This window comes from Pan paniscus, chromosome 19, assembly GCF_029289425.2.
Source record: "Pan paniscus chromosome 19, NHGRI_mPanPan1-v2.0_pri, whole genome shotgun sequence".
Lineage (NCBI taxonomy): Eukaryota > Metazoa > Chordata > Mammalia > Primates > Hominidae > Pan > Pan paniscus.
Window position 1 is genome coordinate 75,381,787 of NC_073268.2, and position 18,730 is coordinate 75,400,516.

An 18,730-nucleotide genomic window follows, 5' to 3' on the forward strand; every position below is an offset into this window, starting at 1 on the left:
CTCAGCCTCCTGAGTAGCCGGGATTATGGGCACGTGCCATGACGCCTAGCTATTTTTTGTATTTTTAGTAGAGGTGGGATTTTGCCAAGTTGCCCAGGCTGGTCTTGAACTCCTGACCTCAGGTGATCCACCTGCCTTGGCCTCCCAAAGTCTTGGGATTACAGGCGTGAGCCACCTTGCCTGGTCAATGCAGACTATTCTTTAAAAATTCCTGACTGTGAAACAATTTGCTAAGTGATCCAAATCTTATCAATCAGGCTGGGCACAGTGGCTCATGCCTTTAATTGCAGCACTTTGGGAGGTTTAGGTGGCAGGAGGATCCCTTAAGACCAGCCTGGAAGACATAGTGAGACCTTATCTCTACAAACAAAAAAAAAAAAGATAAAGATGTGGTGGTGCATGCCTGTAGTCCCAGCTACTCAGGAGGCTGAGGTGGGAGGATGGCTTGACCCCAGTGGGTCTAGGCTGCAGTGAGCTGTGATCATACCACCCCAACAGAGCAAGACCCTGTCTAAAAAAAAAAAGATCTTGGGCCAGGCGCGGTGGCCCATGCCTGTAATCCCAGCACTTTGGGAGGCCGAGGCAGGTGGATCATGAGGTCAAGGGATCGAGACCATCCTGGCCAACATGGTGAAACCGCATCTCTACTAAAAATACAAAACCTAGCTGGGTGTAGTGGCACACCCCTGTAGTCCCAGCTACTCGGGAGGCTGAGGCAGGAGAATCGCTTGAATCCAGGAGGCGGAAGTTGCAGTGAGCCAAGATTGCGCCACTGCATTCCAGCCTGGTGACAGAGTGAGGCTTCGTCTCAAAAAAAAAAAAAAAAAAAAAAAAATTCTTACCAATCTATGGTAACTTTCACCAGCATCCACATGACAATATGCCACTATATCACCATCTAATTTTTATCACCATCTAGTTGTTATCACCAATCAGATGGCAATATAGTGGTATATTGTGATATATCACCAATTAGGTAAGTACAAAGTAAGTTAACATACCTAAACTCTTGTGTAATTGATTACATTTCCATAGACACACTAATTTTGAAACGTTGGACAAATAGAATTGTAGATTTTACTCTCAATATATAGGAAATATGTATTTAACACATCTTGCTACATTTAAAGCCATTGTTTTTTAATTTAAAAATATACACTGGCTGGGTGCGGTGGCTTACACCTGTAATCCTAGCACTTTGGGAGGCCGAGGCAGGAGATCGAGACCAGCCTGACCAACATAGTGAAACCCCGTCTCTACTAAAAATACAAAAATTAGCCAGGCCTGGTGGCGTGCTCCTGTGATCCCAGCTACTCGGGAGGCTGAGGCAGGAGAATCACTTGGACCCAGGAGGCAGAGGTTGCAGTGAGCCAAGATTGCGCCACTGCACTCCAGCCTGGGTAACAGAGTGAGACTCCATCTCAAAAAAAAAAAAAAGGTAAATGCTCCTCTTTCTTCTCTTGCCTTCATTAAAAGAAAATTATATAAAATAATAAAAAAATTCAGAACTCTGACTTTGAATTCATACTTTTCCTGTTGTTCTGTCTTCTTAGAAAATATAAGAATGAACCTGTAATCCCAGGACTTTGGGAGGCCAAGGTGGGCAGATCACTTGAGGTCAGGAGTTCAAGACCAGTCTGGCCAACATGGTGAAACCCCATCTCTACTAAAAGTACAAAATTAGCCGGGCCCAGTGACTCATGCCTGTAATCCCAGCACTTTGGGAGGCCGAGGCAGGTGGATCATCTGAGGTCGGGAGTTCGAGACCAGCCTGACCAACATGGCGAAACCCTGTCTCTACTATTAGCCGGGCCAGGTGATGCATGCCTGTAATCCCAGCTACTCGGGAGGCTGAGGCAGAAGAATCGCTGGAACCCGGGAGGCAGAGGTTGTGGTGAGCTGAAATCGTGCCATTGCACTCCAGCCTAGACAACAAGAGCGAAACTCCTTTTCAAAAAGAAAAGAAAAGAAAAATACACAGACACACACAATATTAGCCAGGCGCGGTGGTGCGCATCTGTAGCCCCAGCTACTCAGGAGGCTGAGGCAGGAGAATCACTTGAACCCCCGGGGAGGCAGAGGATGCAGTGAGCCGAGATGGCGCTGCTGAACTCCAGCCTGGACCACAGAGTGAGACTCTGTCTAAAAAAAAAAAAAAGCGGTTAGAATTTGAGGTTTATATATAATCTAAAATTTACACGTGGGAAGGGGTAGGGGGTACTTCCAGAAGAACAAATGACTTCTTAGAAGCTGGAGAGAAAGCACTTTTTGGAAAAAGAAATGATTTTTTGGAAACATAAATGTGTCCTTAGGAGAATACCCATGAGATGTCATACTTTTGTGGCAATGTCTCTCATCTCTGACAGGATTAGAATTGTTCCCAGGGAGGAGATTTATGACAGTTAAGTTCTTCTGGGAGCCTTTGATTTTAGGTTGATAAGGGATTCCAGGAACTTAAATGCCTTCAGCTCTCTCTCTATATTTTTTTTAAGAGACAGAGTCTTGCTCTGTCGCCCAGGCTGGGGTGCCGTGGCATGATCTTGGCTCACTGCAAGCTCCGCCTCCCAGGTTCAAGCCATTCTCCTGCCTCAGCCTCCCTAGTAGCTGGGACTACAGGCATGCACCACTATGCCTGGCTTATTTTTGTATTTTTAGTAGATACGGGGTTTCACCATGATGGCCAGGCTAGTATCGAACTCCCGACCTCAGGTGATCTGCCTGTCTCAGCCTCCCAAAGTGCTGGGATTACAGGCGTGAGCCACCATGCCCAGCCTCAAAATAATTTTTATGCCACAGTGGTTTATTCTAGACGCTTCCATTGTCATCAGGTGATATTTTGAAAAATAGAACTATGTGCGTCAGTTGATCTACAGGAAATAGTTTAACAGCCCTAAACAGAACACATGATTTTTTAACCTGTAAGTTTCCTCAGAATGTTGCTCTGTTGCCCAGGCTGGAGTGCAGTGGCACCATCAAGGCTCACTTCAACCTCGACTAAAGGAATTTTTTTTTTTTTTTTTTTTTTTTTTTTTTTTTTTTTTTGAGACGGAGTCTCGCTCTGTCACCCAGGCTGGAGTGCAGTGGCGCCATCTCGGCTCATTGCAACCTCTGCCTCCCGGGTCCAAGAGATTCTCCTGCCTCAGCCTCCTGAGTAGCTGGGATCACAGGCACACGCCACCACCCCCGGCAAATTTTTGTATTTTTAGTAGAGATGGAATTTCGCCATGTTGGCCAGGCTCCTGACTTCAAATGATCTGCCCGCCTCAGCCTCCCAAAGTGCTGGGATTACAGGCTTGAGCCACCGTGCCCAGCCACCCCCTATTTTCTTCTAATTTTCTTTTTATAGTTGAGATAGGGTCTTGCTCTGTCGCCCAGGCTGGGGTGCAGTGGTGCAGTCATAGCTCACTGCAGCCTCGATTTTCCAGGCTCAAGCAATACTCCCACTTCAGCCTCCCGAGTAGCGTGACTACAGGTGCACGCCACCACGCCGGGCTCATTTTGTTTTATTTTTTGTAGAGATGGGGTTTCGCCATGTTGCCCAGGCTGGCCTCGAACTCCCGGGCTCAAGCGATCCACCCTTCCTTCCCGGCCTCCCTAAGTACTGGGATTACAGGCGTGGGCCACCGCGCCCGGCTGAATCAGGATTTTAAATACTCACTCTGCTTTTCTAGTCCTGTGGGAGATATGGTCTTCTCCGTAAAATTTCTCCCTCAGTCCTGGGTGACTTATTTCTTTTGCATTGAAGTGTGTGGCTTTTCGTGTGTTAGCAGTTTGTAATTTGTCGGGTAAAAGGAAAACTAGTAGGGCCTTCTGGAACTTAGTTATCTGTCTTTCTAGGACTTTTAGGTAATACCTTATAACCTTAACAAAGTTTCCTTATTTTATACGGACTTGTAAGTCAACAAATACTTCTACAGTGCCTATTGTGTACAAAGAATGAGGATTGCACTTTCACAATGAAATGAGGGAGGACAGGGGCCGATCTCTCAGATATTTGACTGATAAACCAGTACCTTTTCTAGTATATGCGACCATAGGGGAAATTCTCTCTAGGCTAGATAAACGGAGGAGTTTATTTAGTGTTTTAGCAAGCTTTATCGCCTCCATAGGTACAAATTATTTGCATTTTCTAGAGCAGGGGATAAGACGCGCCCTGGAATCTTTCCTTTTTGATGTGGATTTTCTAATTAGGAAAGGCTGCCCGTGAATAGTCTTTTCTGCTTGAGTGATGGCCAACACACTGGCAGGTTTGCAAGCTTTCTCTTCATGAGGGTCCGTCCACAGAGCTAGGTGACAAACGCTCAGTCCAGGATCTCTGCAGGTTCCTACTCGGGAGCCGGAGAGCGCCTGCGCGTCGGAGCCTCTTTGTTGCTGGGGCGCGGGGGTCCAGCTGCGCATGCGCAATAGGCCGGCACTGACAAGTGCGCTGCACCACTGGCACCGGCTGGGGGCGAGCCGACCTCGAGCAGCCGCCGCCGCCGCCGTCGTTGCTACTGCCGCAGCGGAGTTCAGAGGGCCCGGAGGTGGGAGACTTCCCACACGGTGACTGAGATGTCGTCCACTGCGGCTTTTTACCTTCTCTCTACGCTAGGAGGTTACTTGGTGACCTCATTCTTGTTGCTTAAATACCCGACCTTGCTGCACCAGAGAAAGAAGCAGCGATTCCTCAGTAAACACATCTCTCACCGCGGAGGTGAGAGGGGTCCCCAGAACCCGATGACGGAGGTGGGGGAGGCTGAGGGTCCTTCGCGGCTCCGCAAAAGGCAGCCGGGTGCCAATCCCTGAGAGTTTGAGGAAGAATGGGGTTGTGTGAATTGAGGGCTCTTCCGGAGGTGAAGGCTGTGTGAAGGGAAGGTCTCCTGAGGGGAGGGAAGGAGAGGGATTCCCGGTCAGAGCCACGGCGGGGGTCTCTCGAGGGCAGCAGTGTGAGGGGTTCTCTGAAACGGGAAAGACACCGTCGAGAATGAAGGGTAGGTGGAGCGTTTCTCGGCGGATGGAAGGATGATCGCAAGGTCCCTTCCTAGCAGCAAGACACAAAGGGGGAGCGCCGTGCAGAACCGAGGGTACCCCGCGGGGGGCACCGGGAGCACACTGCTCCGAGCGAGCTAGTGGCTGAGTGGATGGGAAGAGCCGAGGCGACGAGGAGGGCTGGGGATTTGCATGAAGCTGGACGAGCTGTAACCCCTTGTCTGCGGTGCTGGGGGCCCGTCCCACCCCCACGTTCCGAGCACTCATAATTGAGAAGAGAGGGAAACCGAGTCCCCCGAGCCAGGGACATTTCCCAAGGTCACAATTAGAGCTAGGGCTGAACTGGGACAGGAGCTACAGCGTCCTGGTCCCCAGGGCTGGAAACCTTGCATCTTTTTTTTTTTTTTTTTTTTTGAACACTGCAATAAATAAATAAATAAACACGCAAAGACACGTGGATTTTCAACAGACTAAAAATGATTTCGTTTAGGACAGGACAGTATTGTTTAAAGAAAACAAAAATAAGTTTCTTTTGGAAAAGTGTTTTGCTAAAAGGAGCCCAGGTAGTCCACCCTCTAATTTTCCAGATAACAGGCCAAATCTTTGCTTCTTCATTATTGTGTAATAATGTGTCTTCATTGCATTTCAACTATGATGTATAAAGTGCGGTGAAATTGGATTATTTTCAATCAATTTTAACTGTTCTTTAAGGCTGAATCTTAAACCGGTTTAAAATTTGCTTGAAATTTAATACACACTTGAAATGATAATTTCTAGGAGTTTACAGTCTAAAACTTGGTGTAGTACCATAATCACTTTACTAACAAGTATTGGCCAAGGAAAAAGGTTTTGAAATATAAATACGGAAGTACATTATCATTCTTCTATATAATTTTATTAGTTAAGCATAGTTCTAATGAGTGACTTCAATAGTATCCTAGCCTTCCCACTCATGAAAAGCATCAGAGGTTTTAAAGGGTGGTCAGCCAAATGCCTTGTTATTGTTTATTTGGGTTATCTGTTTTAATAGCTACCTGGTTAAACTGTAGGATGACATTTAACTACTAAGATGCCTTCAACCATTGGAACCAGGGACCAACTTTTAGTATTCAAGTTGTTGTCACAGAAGCAATTTTCTTTTTTCTTTTTGTGTTTTTGTTTGTTTGTTTTTTTGTTTGTTTGTTTGTTTTGAGATGGAGTCTCGGTCTGTCACCCAGGCTGAAGTGCAGTGGCGCGCGATCTCGGCTCACTGCAAGCTCCTCCTCCCAGGTTCACGCCATTCTCCTGCCTCAGCCTCCCGAGTAGCTGGAACTACAGGCGCCCGCCACCACACCCAGTTAATTTTTTTTATTTTTAGTAGAGACGGGGTTTCACCGTGTGAGCCAGGATGGTCTCGATTTCCTGACCTCGTGATCCGCCCATCTCGGCCTCCCAAAGTGCTGGAATTACAGGCGTGAGCCACAGTGCCCAGCCTTTTTTTTTTTGAGACAGAGTTTCCCTCTTGTCGCCCGGGCTACAGTGTAGTGGTGCCATCTTGGCTCACTGCAGCCTCTGCCTCCTGTGTTCAAGCGATTCTCCTGCCTCAGCCTCCCGAGTAGCTGGGATTACAGGCTCCCGCCACCACGCACAGCTAATTTTTGTATTTTTAGTGGAGACGAGGTTTCACCATGTTGGCCAGGCTGATCTCAAACTCCTGACCTCAGGTGATCCACCCGCCTTGGCCTCCCAAAGTGTTGGGATTACAGGCGTGAAACACTGCACCCTGCCAGAGGCAATTTTCAATGATAGTAGTCCTATTCTGGGGATAGGCAGTACACATTACTTTTTTGTTTGTTGTTTACTGATTTACAAAAAGTATGCTTACTAAAAACTCCAAAACAAAACAAAACCAGATCCTCTAAAAAGCTATCTAAACTGTCATTGTGAATGATCAAAATTTTATTTTAGAAGAAATACGTGTCGATCTTTGAAATTTTGCAACACTCTGCAGGTGAAAAAACCCAGCACTCCATAGGCGTTAAAGACTGTGTGCTAGATTATCACAACAAGTATCAAAGCCAGGATAAGCTAGACCTCAAATTTTCGTTTACTGTTGAAAATACTTTAAAACTATTTTCTTCCTAGATATTAGGTCATTTCAATATTACCTCTTATATAAAAATTTCCATTCATTATTTGTAAATGCGGCATCAGTATTTATATATTTAAAGATGTAATGGAACTTTTTGTGATAATCTTATTAAATATCTGCAGACTCAAAATCTGTTTTACCTATATAATGGTCCTATAAACACTGTAGTAAGTTCCCATGTCAGTGCTTCATATGCTTTTGTTGAATATGTACACTCAATACTCCAGTTGAATCCAGAGTGTTAGAGGAGATAAAACACTTTGTAATTCAAGATACTACGTCTCTGGAAAATAAGAGACAATGTAACTAGGAAGGAGTCACTCCATTGATTGCCTTTAATTTTTGTCTTGGACACGGATAATAGCAATCACTGGTCTCTCTGTGCAAGTTACTAGTATTTGGGCTTATTCTCTACTGCCATAACTGCAAATACCTGATATTTACTTATTTTTCCCTATAAGTAAGGAAACAGTGATATTTCTTGTAAATTAGATATGTGACCATTGAAACATTAATCATGTTATGTGTATAAAGTATATGCAACTGAATTGACATAACCTAAAACTTGAATATCTACTCTATTTCTACAATATTATGTCTACTGCAAAAACACATGTCTGTAATCCCAGCTATTCAAGAGGCCGAGGCAGGAGAATCACTTGAACCTGGGAGGCGGAGGTTGCCGTGAGCCGAGATGGTGCCACTGCACTCCAGCTCAGGCGACAGTGCGAGACTCCGTCAGGGCACTCCGAGGGGTTGAATCACAGATGGACAGATGGCTCTTTCTCTCTCCACCTTTTTTTTGAGACAAGTTCTCACTCTGTCACCCAGGCTGGAGGGCAGTGATGCAATCACTGCCATCATGATGAGCTTGACATCATTTAATTCTTAAAGACTTTCCTAATGAACTCAGATGTTAACAAATGAGATTTTTAAAATATTGCATACCGTGTCAACATATAGAAGACCAGCATGATTCAATGAATCAATAGTTTCCAAATGATTTATGCATGCTATTATAAAATCATGCATGGGTGAAAGATCATTCAAAGTTCAAGATGGGCCAGTGGATTTTCACATACTAGAGTATGAAGTGATTACTCATATGGTTCAAATTCCATATTGCAATGAACTTTTAAGAAACTACCACTTGTGGGCCGAGCAAGGTGGCTCATGCCTATAATCCCAGCACTTTGGGAGGCCGAAGCGGGCGGATCACGGAGTCAGGAGATCGAGACCATCCTGGCTAACGATGGTGAAACACCGTCGCTACTAAAAATACAAAAAAAGTTAGCTGGGCGTGGTGGCAGGCGCCTGTAGTCCCAGCTACTCAGGAGGCTGAGGCAGGAGAATGGCGTGAACCCGGGAGGCGGAGCTGGCAGTGAGCCGAGATCGCGCCACTGCACTCCAGCCTGGGCGACAGGGCGAGACTCCGTCTCAAAAAAAAAACAAAAAACAAAAACAAAAAAAACTACGACTTGTTGAGCCGGGTGTGATGGTGCCTACCTGTAGTCTCGGCTATTTGAGAGGCTGAGGCAGGAGGATCACTTGAGCCCAGGAATTTGAGGTTGTTGCTATGATCGTGCCTGTGAATAGCCGCTGAACTTCAGCCTGGGCGACATAGCAAGACCCTGTCTGTAAAGTAAACAAATTACCACTTATTGAAATTTGATGCCATATCAAAGAAGACTCATTTCCAACTACATATCTGTGTGACAATGGGTATATATGAAGCAGATATGAGAATCTTGCTGCTTTCTATTAAGTCAGATATTAAAGAGATTTGCAAAAATATAAAACAATACCACTCTTTTCATACATTATTTTATTTAGAAAAACAGTTACTTTTCATAAAAATGTTATTTTAACATATAATGTGTTTATTATTTTCTTTCTTTTCTTTCTTTTTTTTTTTTTTTTTTTGAGATGGAATCTTGCTCTGTTGCCCAGGCTGGAGTCCAGTGGTATGATCTCGGCTCACTGCAACCTCCACCTCCCAGGTTCAAGTAATCCTGGTGCCTCAGCCTCCTGAATAGCTGGGGTTACAGGTGGTGCCACCACGCCCAGCTAATTTTTATTTTTTATTTTTTGTATTTTTAGTAGAGATGGGGTTTTGCCATGTTGCCCAGGCTAGTCTCGATCTCCTGAGCTCAGGCAATTAGCCTGCCTCACCTCCCATAGTGCTAGGATTACAGGCATGAGCCACCACACCTGGCCTATTTTCAAAGCAAGGTAGTTAAAAGGATGCAGAAATCAGCTTGAAGGAACTAATGAGGTTGACATTGATCACTTGATGAGGTGGTGTCTGCCAAGCTTTTCCACTGTGAGGTTACTTTTTCTCCTTATAATTAATAAGAGAAAAGGCTCATAATTAATAAGAGGCCACCCACGGCGGCCTCCCAAAGTGCTGGGATTACAGGCATGAGCCACTGTGCTCGGCCAACTTTTGGAGGGAGATACTTTAAAACTACACAAATACCCAATTCCTTAACAAATTATCAATCCATTTATTAAAATTGATTCAAAATTTATTTTATTTTATTATTATTTTTTGAGACGAAGTCTTGCTTAGTCTCCCAGGCTGGAGTGCAGTGGTGGGATCTCAGCTCACAGCAACTTCCACCTCTAGGGTTCAAGTGATTCTCCTGCCTCTGCCTCCCAAGCAGCTGAGACTACAGGTACCTACCACCATGCCCGGCTAATTTTTGTACTTTTAGTAGAGATGGGGTTCACCATGTTGGCCAGGCTGGTCTCAAACTCCTGACCTCAGATGATCCACCAGCTTCTGCCTCTCAAAGTGCTGGAATTACAGGCATGAGCCACCGTGCCCAGCCTGGATTCAGAATTTCTTATTCACTGATTTAAAAATCTGTTTACTATCATTATTTTGATGCTAGCACTGTCCCAGATTTGTCCAGTGAGAGGTCCTTCAAGCTGGCTTTTGTGTTCTTTTAATTTCTTTGCTCTTTGGTACAAGTGGTCAGTAGTTTAACTTAACTTACTGGTAACCCCTTTAGCACTCTTGTCTTTTTAGAAATATTCTGTGGTGCTTTGTTTTTGAATATTATCTGAATATAATGTATTTCCATAGTTTTAGATCAAAACAAGGGCCAACTAGCCTCATCCAATAAAGGGTTATCTAACCTTGAAAGGAGACTTAAAAAAAAAAACCTATACCCTTCATATTTACTGCATCTGTTTTCTATCATGCATCAACTCTAGTAACCAAGTGAACCTAAAATCAAACTAGTAGTTTTTTGTTTTTACATGGGTATCTTCCCTCTGCTAAAGTTATAACATTTTAGCATATTAAAGCTAATGTATTTGTTTCTGCATATCTTGTATTTCTGTTGATTATTAATTAGGTCATCATAAAAATACAACCTAACAATGTAAAAGAAGAAAAATTTAATACAAATATGTTCAGATGGTATTGTATATAAAACATTTTAATGCTAATACTTAAGTCCTTTAGGTACTTTGAGCAGTACCTTTTGTGTGTGTGTGTGATGGAGTTTTGATGTTGTTGCCCAGGCTGGAATGCAGTGGCGCGATCTCAGCTCACTGCAACTTCCGCCCCCTGGGTTCAATCAATTCTCTGTCTCAGCCTCCCGAGTAGTTGGAATTACAGGCGTCTGCTACCATACCCAGCTAATTTTTTTTTTTTTTTTGTATTTTTAGTAGAGACGAGGTTTCACCATGTTGGCCAGGCTGGTCTTGAACTCCTGACCTCAGGTGATCCACCTACCTCGGCCTCCCAATGTGTGGGGATTACAGGCATGAACCACCGCGCCCGCCCTGAGAAGTACCTTTTTATTGAGAGTTTATTGAATTGTCTCTTTCTATTAAGAAGAAATTGACTGTTTTTCCAAAGTGTATGGAAAATTATTTCCAAAGTATTTTTCTGTATATTTCATCAATTATTTGGTAATACTGAAATGTTTTAGTTTTAAAACATTTTAAGCTGGTGATGGTGGCACACACCTGTAATCCCAGCACTTTGGGAGGCCGAGGATCACCTGAGGTCAGGAGTTTGAGACCAGCCTGGCCAACATGTTGAAACCCCGTCTCTACTAAAAATACAAAAATTATCTGGGTATAGTGGCATGTGCTTACAGTCCTAGCTACTCGGGAGGCTGAGGCAGGAGAATCACTTGAACCCAGGAGGTGGAGGTTGCAGTGAGCTGAGATTGCGCCACTGCACTCCAGCCTGAGCGACGGAGCAAGACTCCATCTAAAAAAAAAAAAAATTTAAAACTTTTGGGTAGCATGCATAAAGTTAGTTAACTCTTTTTACATAGTATATAATATTAGACAATATTTTATAATTCAATATGTTCACATCAAAATCTGTGTCCTTTTTTAAAAATTACAATATTATTTATTATTGCAGTTAATGGACATTTACCAAGTACCTATTCTTTACCAGTTACTATGATAATGGCAATAGTAATAATAATTCTAATAATAGCAATAATCCTTTACTTTCATGGAATGTTTACTCTAGTATTTCGTTGAATCTAATGCCATTGGTTATAAATATACAATTTTTACATACTATTAAGAAAGAGACCTCTATAAAAGTTGATTTAAAATAAGAGAGAAAATCTTGCCAATTAAACTGTTCATTATACAGCATTAATTGTAAAATACATCTTAAGAGATGTTAAGAAATGAAAAGTTATCATTTTAGAATTGAATGGCTGGGCACAGTGGCTCACGCCTGTAATCACAGCACTTTGGGAGGCCGAGGTGGGAGGGTTGCTTGAGCTCAGGAGTTTGAGACCAGCCTGGCCTACACAGTGAAACCCCGTCTCTACTAAAAATACAAAAGAATTAGCCTGGTGTGGTGGCGCACGCCTGTAGTTTCAGCTATTCAGGAGGCTGAGGCAGGAGAATTGCTTGAACCCAGGAGGTGGAGGTTGCAGTGAGCCGAGATTGTGCCACTGCACTTCAGCCTGGGTGACAGAGAAAGACTCCATCTAAAAAAAAAAAAAAAAATTGATAAAATACAGCAGTTTAAATATTAACTCATTTGATTATACCAATTCTATGAAAGTTTCTTAGGTAGCTTTTCTAAGGTCACACAATTATTAAACAGATTGGAGACCAAGCATCCTAAAACTCCAGAGTCTCACCCTTAACCACTAGACTATACTGCCTTCAGTCAAGGTGATTAAAACACAGTCACTTCTTTTAAGCAATTCATGGGAATGGGAGGAGAGAAACAGGTAAATAATTTATGCCATAATATGATAAATGCCTTAGTAGAGCTATGCATAAGAGACTATGGGGATACAGAGGAGAGACTGTTTAACTCTGTCTGAGGAGACTTATGTGTACCAAATCCTCTTCTGTCTTTCCTTTGACAAATAAGTGGATATTATAGCTTAAAAATCATGGTTAGGCCAGCCAGGCACAGTGGCTCATGCCTGTAATCCCAGCACTGTGAAGCTGAGGCAGGAGGATTGCTTGAGTCTAGGAGTTTGAGACCAGCCTGGGCAACATAGTAAGACCCTGTCTCAAAAAAAAAAAAAATTAGCTGAGCATGGTGGCATGTGCCTGTAGTCCTAGCTACTTGGGAGGCTGAGACTGGAAGATTGCTTGAGCTAGGAGTTTGAGGCTGCAGTGAGCTCCGATCATGCCACTGCACTCCAGCCTGGGCAACAGAGTGAGACCCTGTCTCAGAAAAAAAAAAAATCAGTTTAGGTTCTGTTTTAACCCTCCTGTGTTACTGTGGCTGTGTTTTGATTTTTGATTTCTACTGTTGCAGCTAAAAAAAAATTCAAAATACAGGTTAAGCTTCCCTAATCTGAAAACCTGAAATGCTCCAAAATCTGAAACTTTTTGAGCACAGACATAACTCCACAAGTAGAAAATTCCTAGTAAAAAATAACATGAGGAAAAAAATTTTTTTCCTCAAATTGTTATTATTATTATTATTATTATTATTATTATTATTATTTTGAGACAGAGTCTCGCTCTGTCGCCCAGGCTGGAGTGCAGTGGTGCAATCTCAGCTCACTGCAAACTCTACCTCCTGGGTTCAAGTGATTCTCCTGCCTCAGCCTCCGAGTAGCTGGGATTACAGATGCCCGTCATCATGCCTGGCTAAATTTTTTTTTTTTTTTTTTGACACAGAAGTGCCTGTAAACTGGGATTACAGGCACCTGCCACCATACCCAGCTAATTTTTGTATTTTTAGTAGAGATGGGGTTTCGCCATGTTGGCCAGGCTGGTCTCGAACTCCTGACCTCAGGTGATCTGCCCGCCTCGGCCTCCCAAAGTGCTGGAATTACAGGCGTGAGCCACTGCGCCTGGCCTAATTTTTGTATTTTTAGTAGAGATGGGGGTTTCACCATGTTGGCTAGGTGGGTCTCAAACTCCTGGACCTCAGGTTATCCGCCCGCCTCGGCCTCCCAAAGTGCTGGGATTACAGGCATGAGCCACCACGCCCAGCCATAAATTTTTTAAAAAGAAAAATATATATATAACGAATTCCACACCTGACCTCATGTGACAGGTTGCAGTCAAAACAAAAGCAAACAACACACGGCTTATTCAGCGTCCCCAAGGGAAAAAAGACTCTTCTAGCTCCCTTCAGTTACAATATATCTTTTCTGAGTATGCCCAGGTTTCCTTATGCAAGCGTGCCCACAAAGGGTAATAAAATGGCACATGTTCAGACTGATCACACCAACAGCAGATTCCCCATGATGCCCTACATGGTGCCAAGACCTATATGCATTATTTATTGTGTGTTTTTGTTTGCTTGCTTGCTTGCTTGCTTATTCTCTGCTCTTTGGTATAAAGATGTGAAAATATCAAAAAGGACCACAGATACCCCTATGGGTTATAGTGATGAGAAAAATAGGTAACATTTATGTTTATCTATAGCACAGAAAGTCAAGGTGTTATAGAAACTGAACACTGGTGTAAGTGTGAAATACCTTACAGAGGATATGGTATTAGAATGACCACTATATATGACCTGAAGAAAAAGAAGGATAAACTGTTGAAGTTTTATATATATCAGAAGTAGTATATATAAAGTGGAAGTGATGAACAGAAGTTAATTAAAAATAGAAAAACTGCATAAAGCTAAAATGAAGATCTCAAGCGATGAAGTTAAAATGAAAGGAACTGTGAATATTGAACAGGCCAGTTGTATAATTTTTTTTTTTTTTTTTTTTAGATGGAGTTTTGCTCTTGTTGCCCAGGCTGGAGTGCAATGGCGCGATCTTGGCTCACTGCAACCTCCGCCTCCCGGGTTCAAGCGATTCTCCTGCCTCAGCCTCTCGAGTAGCTGGGATTACAGGCATGCGCCACCATGCCCGGCTAATTTTGTATTTTTATTAGAGCTGGGGTTCCTCCATGTTCGTCAGTTTGGTCTTGAACTCCTGACCTCAGGTGATCCGCCTGCCTCAGCCTCCCAAAGTGCTGGGATTACAGGTGTGAGCCACCATGCCCGGCCCAGTTGCAGAAATTTAAGAGAAGACATGGCATTACATTTTTAAAGATTAATGGTGATTAGCATCTGCTGGTCACGAAGCAGCAAAGAAATACATTGACAAGTTTGCCAGGGTCATTGCTGTTGAAAATCTGACACAAGAACAAGTCTATAATCCTGATGAAACAACACTCTTTTGGCATTATTGCCCCAGAAAGACACTGACTGCAGCTGATGAGATGGAAATTAAGGATGCCAATGACAGAATAACTGTGTTAGGATATGCTGATGTAGCAGGCATGCATAAGTGTAAACTTGCTGTGGTAGGCAAAAGCTTCCTTCCTCACTGTCTTCAAGGAGTGAATTTCTTACCAGTCCGTTATGCTACCAAAAAGGCATGCATGGGTCACCAGGGACATCTTTTCTGATTGGTTTCACAAACACTTTGTACCAGCGGCTCGTGCTCACTGCTGGCAAGTTGGACTGGATGACAACTGCAAGATTTTGTTACTCCTTGATAACTGTTCTGCTTATCCACCAGCTGACATTCTCATCAAAAATAATGTTTATGCCATGTACTTTCCCCTAAACGTGACTTTAGTAATTCCATGTGACCAGGCTATGCTTGGATCAATGAGAGTAAATATGGAAACATTTTCTTTCTTTCCTTCTTTCTTTTTTTTTTTTTGAGACAGAGTCTTGCTCTGTCGCCCAGGCTGGAGTGCAGTGGCACGATCTCAGCTCACTGCAAGCTCTGCCTCCCGGGTTCACGCCATTCTCCTGCCTCAGCCTCCCGAGTAGCTGGGACTACAGGCACCCACAACCATGCCCGGCTAATTTTTTGTATTTTTAGTAGAGACGGGGTTTCACCATGTTAGCCAGGATGGTCTCAATCTCTAGACCTCATGATCCACCCGCCTTGGCCTCCCAAAGTCCTGGTATTACAGGCGTGAGCCACCGCGCCCAGCCAAAAACATTTTATTGTGCAAGCAGTGATAAACAGAGGTGTGGGTGTGACTTTTTGTTCTTTTTTAAGTTTTTTTATTTAAAATTAAGACAACTGCAGATTGTCCCCATGGATGACTAACATCGTTGACTCCTTTGCTTTCTGATGGTTCAGGGTACACAAACATTGTTTCATGCATAAAATTATTTAAAATTATTTTTGCTGTGTTGCCCAGGCTGGTCTCAAACTCCTGGGCTCAAGCGATCTTTCTACCTCAGCCTCCCAAAGTGCTAGGATTATAGGCATGAGCCACCATGCCCTGCCAGAAAGTTTTCAAAAGGAGTTTAGCATGAAGGATGTCTTGTATACTGTTGCCAGTGCTTGGAAATCAGTGAATAAAGATAAATTTGTGCATGTCTGGCACAACTCTGGCCTTTGACTATGTTTAGCGATGATAATGAACAAGTTGGTGACTTTTAAGGATGCCATATGTCGACAAAGTGAGAAAAAAATGATGTCTGACCTCCTTACATATACAAAAAATTGCCTTCAGAATTTGTCAGTACAAGCTGGGCGCGGTGGCTCAAGCCTGTAATCCCAGCACTTTGGGAGGCCAAGGCGGGCGGATCACAAGGTCAGGAGTTCGAGACCAGCATGGCCAATATGGTGAAACCCCGTCTCTACTAAAAATACAAAATTAGCTGGGTGTGGTGGTATATGCCTGTAGTCCCAGCTGCTCGGGAGGCTGAGGCAGGAGAATCGCTTGAACCTGGGAGGCGGAGGTTACATTGAGCCGAGATCACGCCACTGCACTCCAGACTGGGTGACAGAGCAAGACTCCGTCTCAAAAAAAAAAAAAAAAATTGTCAGTACACTGAAAGAAATGGATATCGAAGAAGTTTTTAACATTGATCATGAGGTTCTAGTTGTTCATTAATTGACCAATGGTGAAATAGCCAAAATGGTTCTGAATCAAGGTGATCATGATAATAGACATTATAACAATATAGATGATGTTAACATGGCAGAAAAAGTGCCCATAGACAACATGATGAAAATATGTGATGAGCTTATTGAAGGACTAGAGCAGGGTGCATTTATAACAGGACAAGAAATCATGTTCTTTTATAAAATCAAAGAGAGACTTCTAAGACAAAAACTTGTCAGTAAGGCACATGACTCTGGAGGAAACATTTTAAAAAGCCATCTAGCAGAATTCCCCCTCACTCCTAGAGAACCCACTTCCTGGTCCTTCAACTACTTCTGATGTTTCTTCTCACTTAAAAAAAAATAACAGTGTATGGTAATTTTTTAATCAAAACACAGTGAGGCTGGATGCAGTGGCTCACACCCGTAATCCCAGCGCTTTGGGAGGCTGAGGTGGGCAGATCACTTGAGGCCAGGAGTTCAAGACCAGCCTGGCCATCATGGCAAAACCCCATCTCTACTAAAAGTATAAAAATTAGCCAGGCATGGTGGCACACACCTGTAATCCCAGCTACTTAGGAGGCTGGGGCACAAGAATCACTTGAACCTTTCAGGTGGAGGTTGCAGTGAGCCGAGATCATGCCACTGCACTTCAGCCTGAGCAACAGAGTGATGATCTGTCTCAAGAAAAAACAAAACAGGCCGGGCGCGGTGGCTCACGCCTGTAATCCCAGCACTTTGGGAGGCTGAAGCGGGTGGATCACGAGGTCAGGAGATGGAGACCATCCTGGCTAACACGGTGAAACCCCGTCTCTACTAAAAAACAAAAAATTAGCCAGGCGTGGTGGTGGGCGCCTGTAGTCCCAGCTACTCGGGAGGCTGAGGCAGGAGAATGGCGTAAACCCGGGAGGCGGAGCTTGCAGTGAGCCGAGATAGTGCCACTGCACTCCAGCCTGGGCGACAGAGCGAGACTCCGTCTCAAAAAAAAAAAAAAAAAAAGAAAGAAAGAAAAAACAAAAACAAAACAATGAGACAGGTGGAGACTGAACACCTGCCTTTTTTGTTGCTGTTTTTAACAACTGATATAGGTATTCTGGTGATGCTACTATGTTACTTAGTTACCCTGAACATTATTTTTTCATTGCATTAGTGGTATTTCGTATTTTTTACTGTTAAGTACTTATGTATGAATAAGTGTAAGAAAATGCTTATCGGTAGCCTATAAATTCAGTCAAGAATGATGGTGATGCCAAACAACTACAGATTGTTCTCATGAATGATGAAGAGAGTGGCTCCTTTGTTTTCTGATGGTTCAGTGTACGCAAACTTTGTTTCGTGCATAAAATTATTTAAAATATTGTGTAAAATTATCTTCAAGCTATGTGTATGATGAGTATATGAAAACTAAATAAATTTTATGTTTAGGCTTGGGTTCTATCCCCAAGATCTTTCATTATATATATGCAGATATTCCAAAGTCTAAAGAAGTCAGAAATCCAAAACACTTCCAGGCCCAAGCATTTTGGATAAGGGATACTGAACCTGTACCATTACACTCTTTAAAACACTTGTACACTTTGGGAGGCCGAGATGGACAGATCACGCGGTCAGGAGATCGAGATCATCCTGGCTAACACGGTGAAACCCCGTCTGTACTAAAAATACAAAAAAAAAAATTAGCCGGGCGTGGAGGCGGGCGCCTGTAGTCCCAGCTGCTCAGGAGGCTGAGGCAGGAGAATGGTGTGAACTCGGGAGGCGGAGCTTGCAGTCAGCCGAAATCACGCCACTGCACTCCAGCCTGGGTGACAGAGCAAGACTCCGTCTCAAAAAAAACCCCAAAAAACACTTGTAATGTCTACCCAAAAAAAAAAAAAAAAAAAAAAAAAAAAAGGTCAGGATTCATTAGGTGTATCTTATTAAAATTAACTTCAGGAAAATTAAAATGTTCAAAATAAGTAAATATAGTTTAAATTTTCACAGGTGCTGGAGAAAATTTGGAGAATACAATGGCAGCCTTTCAGCAGTAAGTATGTAAAAAAGGTAAAAGGTACTCTTTTCTTTTACAGTTTGCAGGCTTTCTTTAAAGTGATGATGATCCACAAAGTGAGGATAGTGTAAGTGTAGCATCAGTTTGTGATAGTTGTTTCTATTTTGTTAAAATTTCTTTTTTTAATTAGTTGGTCAGAAGTGTTACAAAGAGTTTGGCTTCTGTATTACTGAAAAAGCAGATGGGAGTTTAGGGTAATCAAAAGATACTATAGTTACAAAGCTGAAAGAAGACATTTGTAACAAGGAATGTACTGTGTAT

The 18,730-nt window shown here is 43.2% G+C and overlaps 1 protein-coding gene across 2 annotated transcripts in view; it reads left to right on the plus strand.

Moving 5' to 3' along the window:
* Positions 1-4,389: 4,389 nt before the first annotated feature.
* Positions 4,390-18,730, plus strand: part of GDPD1 (glycerophosphodiester phosphodiesterase domain containing 1) — a 55,520-nt gene continuing 41,179 nt past the window's right edge. Inside the window, exons 1-2 of one of the 2 annotated variants that reach the window (XM_003817364.4) lie at positions 4,390-4,693; positions 18,403-18,445. In XM_003817364.4, coding sequence (XP_003817412.3) covers positions 4,552-4,693; positions 18,403-18,445 — 185 coding nt within the window. In that variant the 5' untranslated portion in view covers positions 4,390-4,551. The remainder of the gene's footprint in view (positions 4,694-18,402; positions 18,446-18,730) is intronic. The other variant, XM_034942593.3, reaches the window with a different exon arrangement.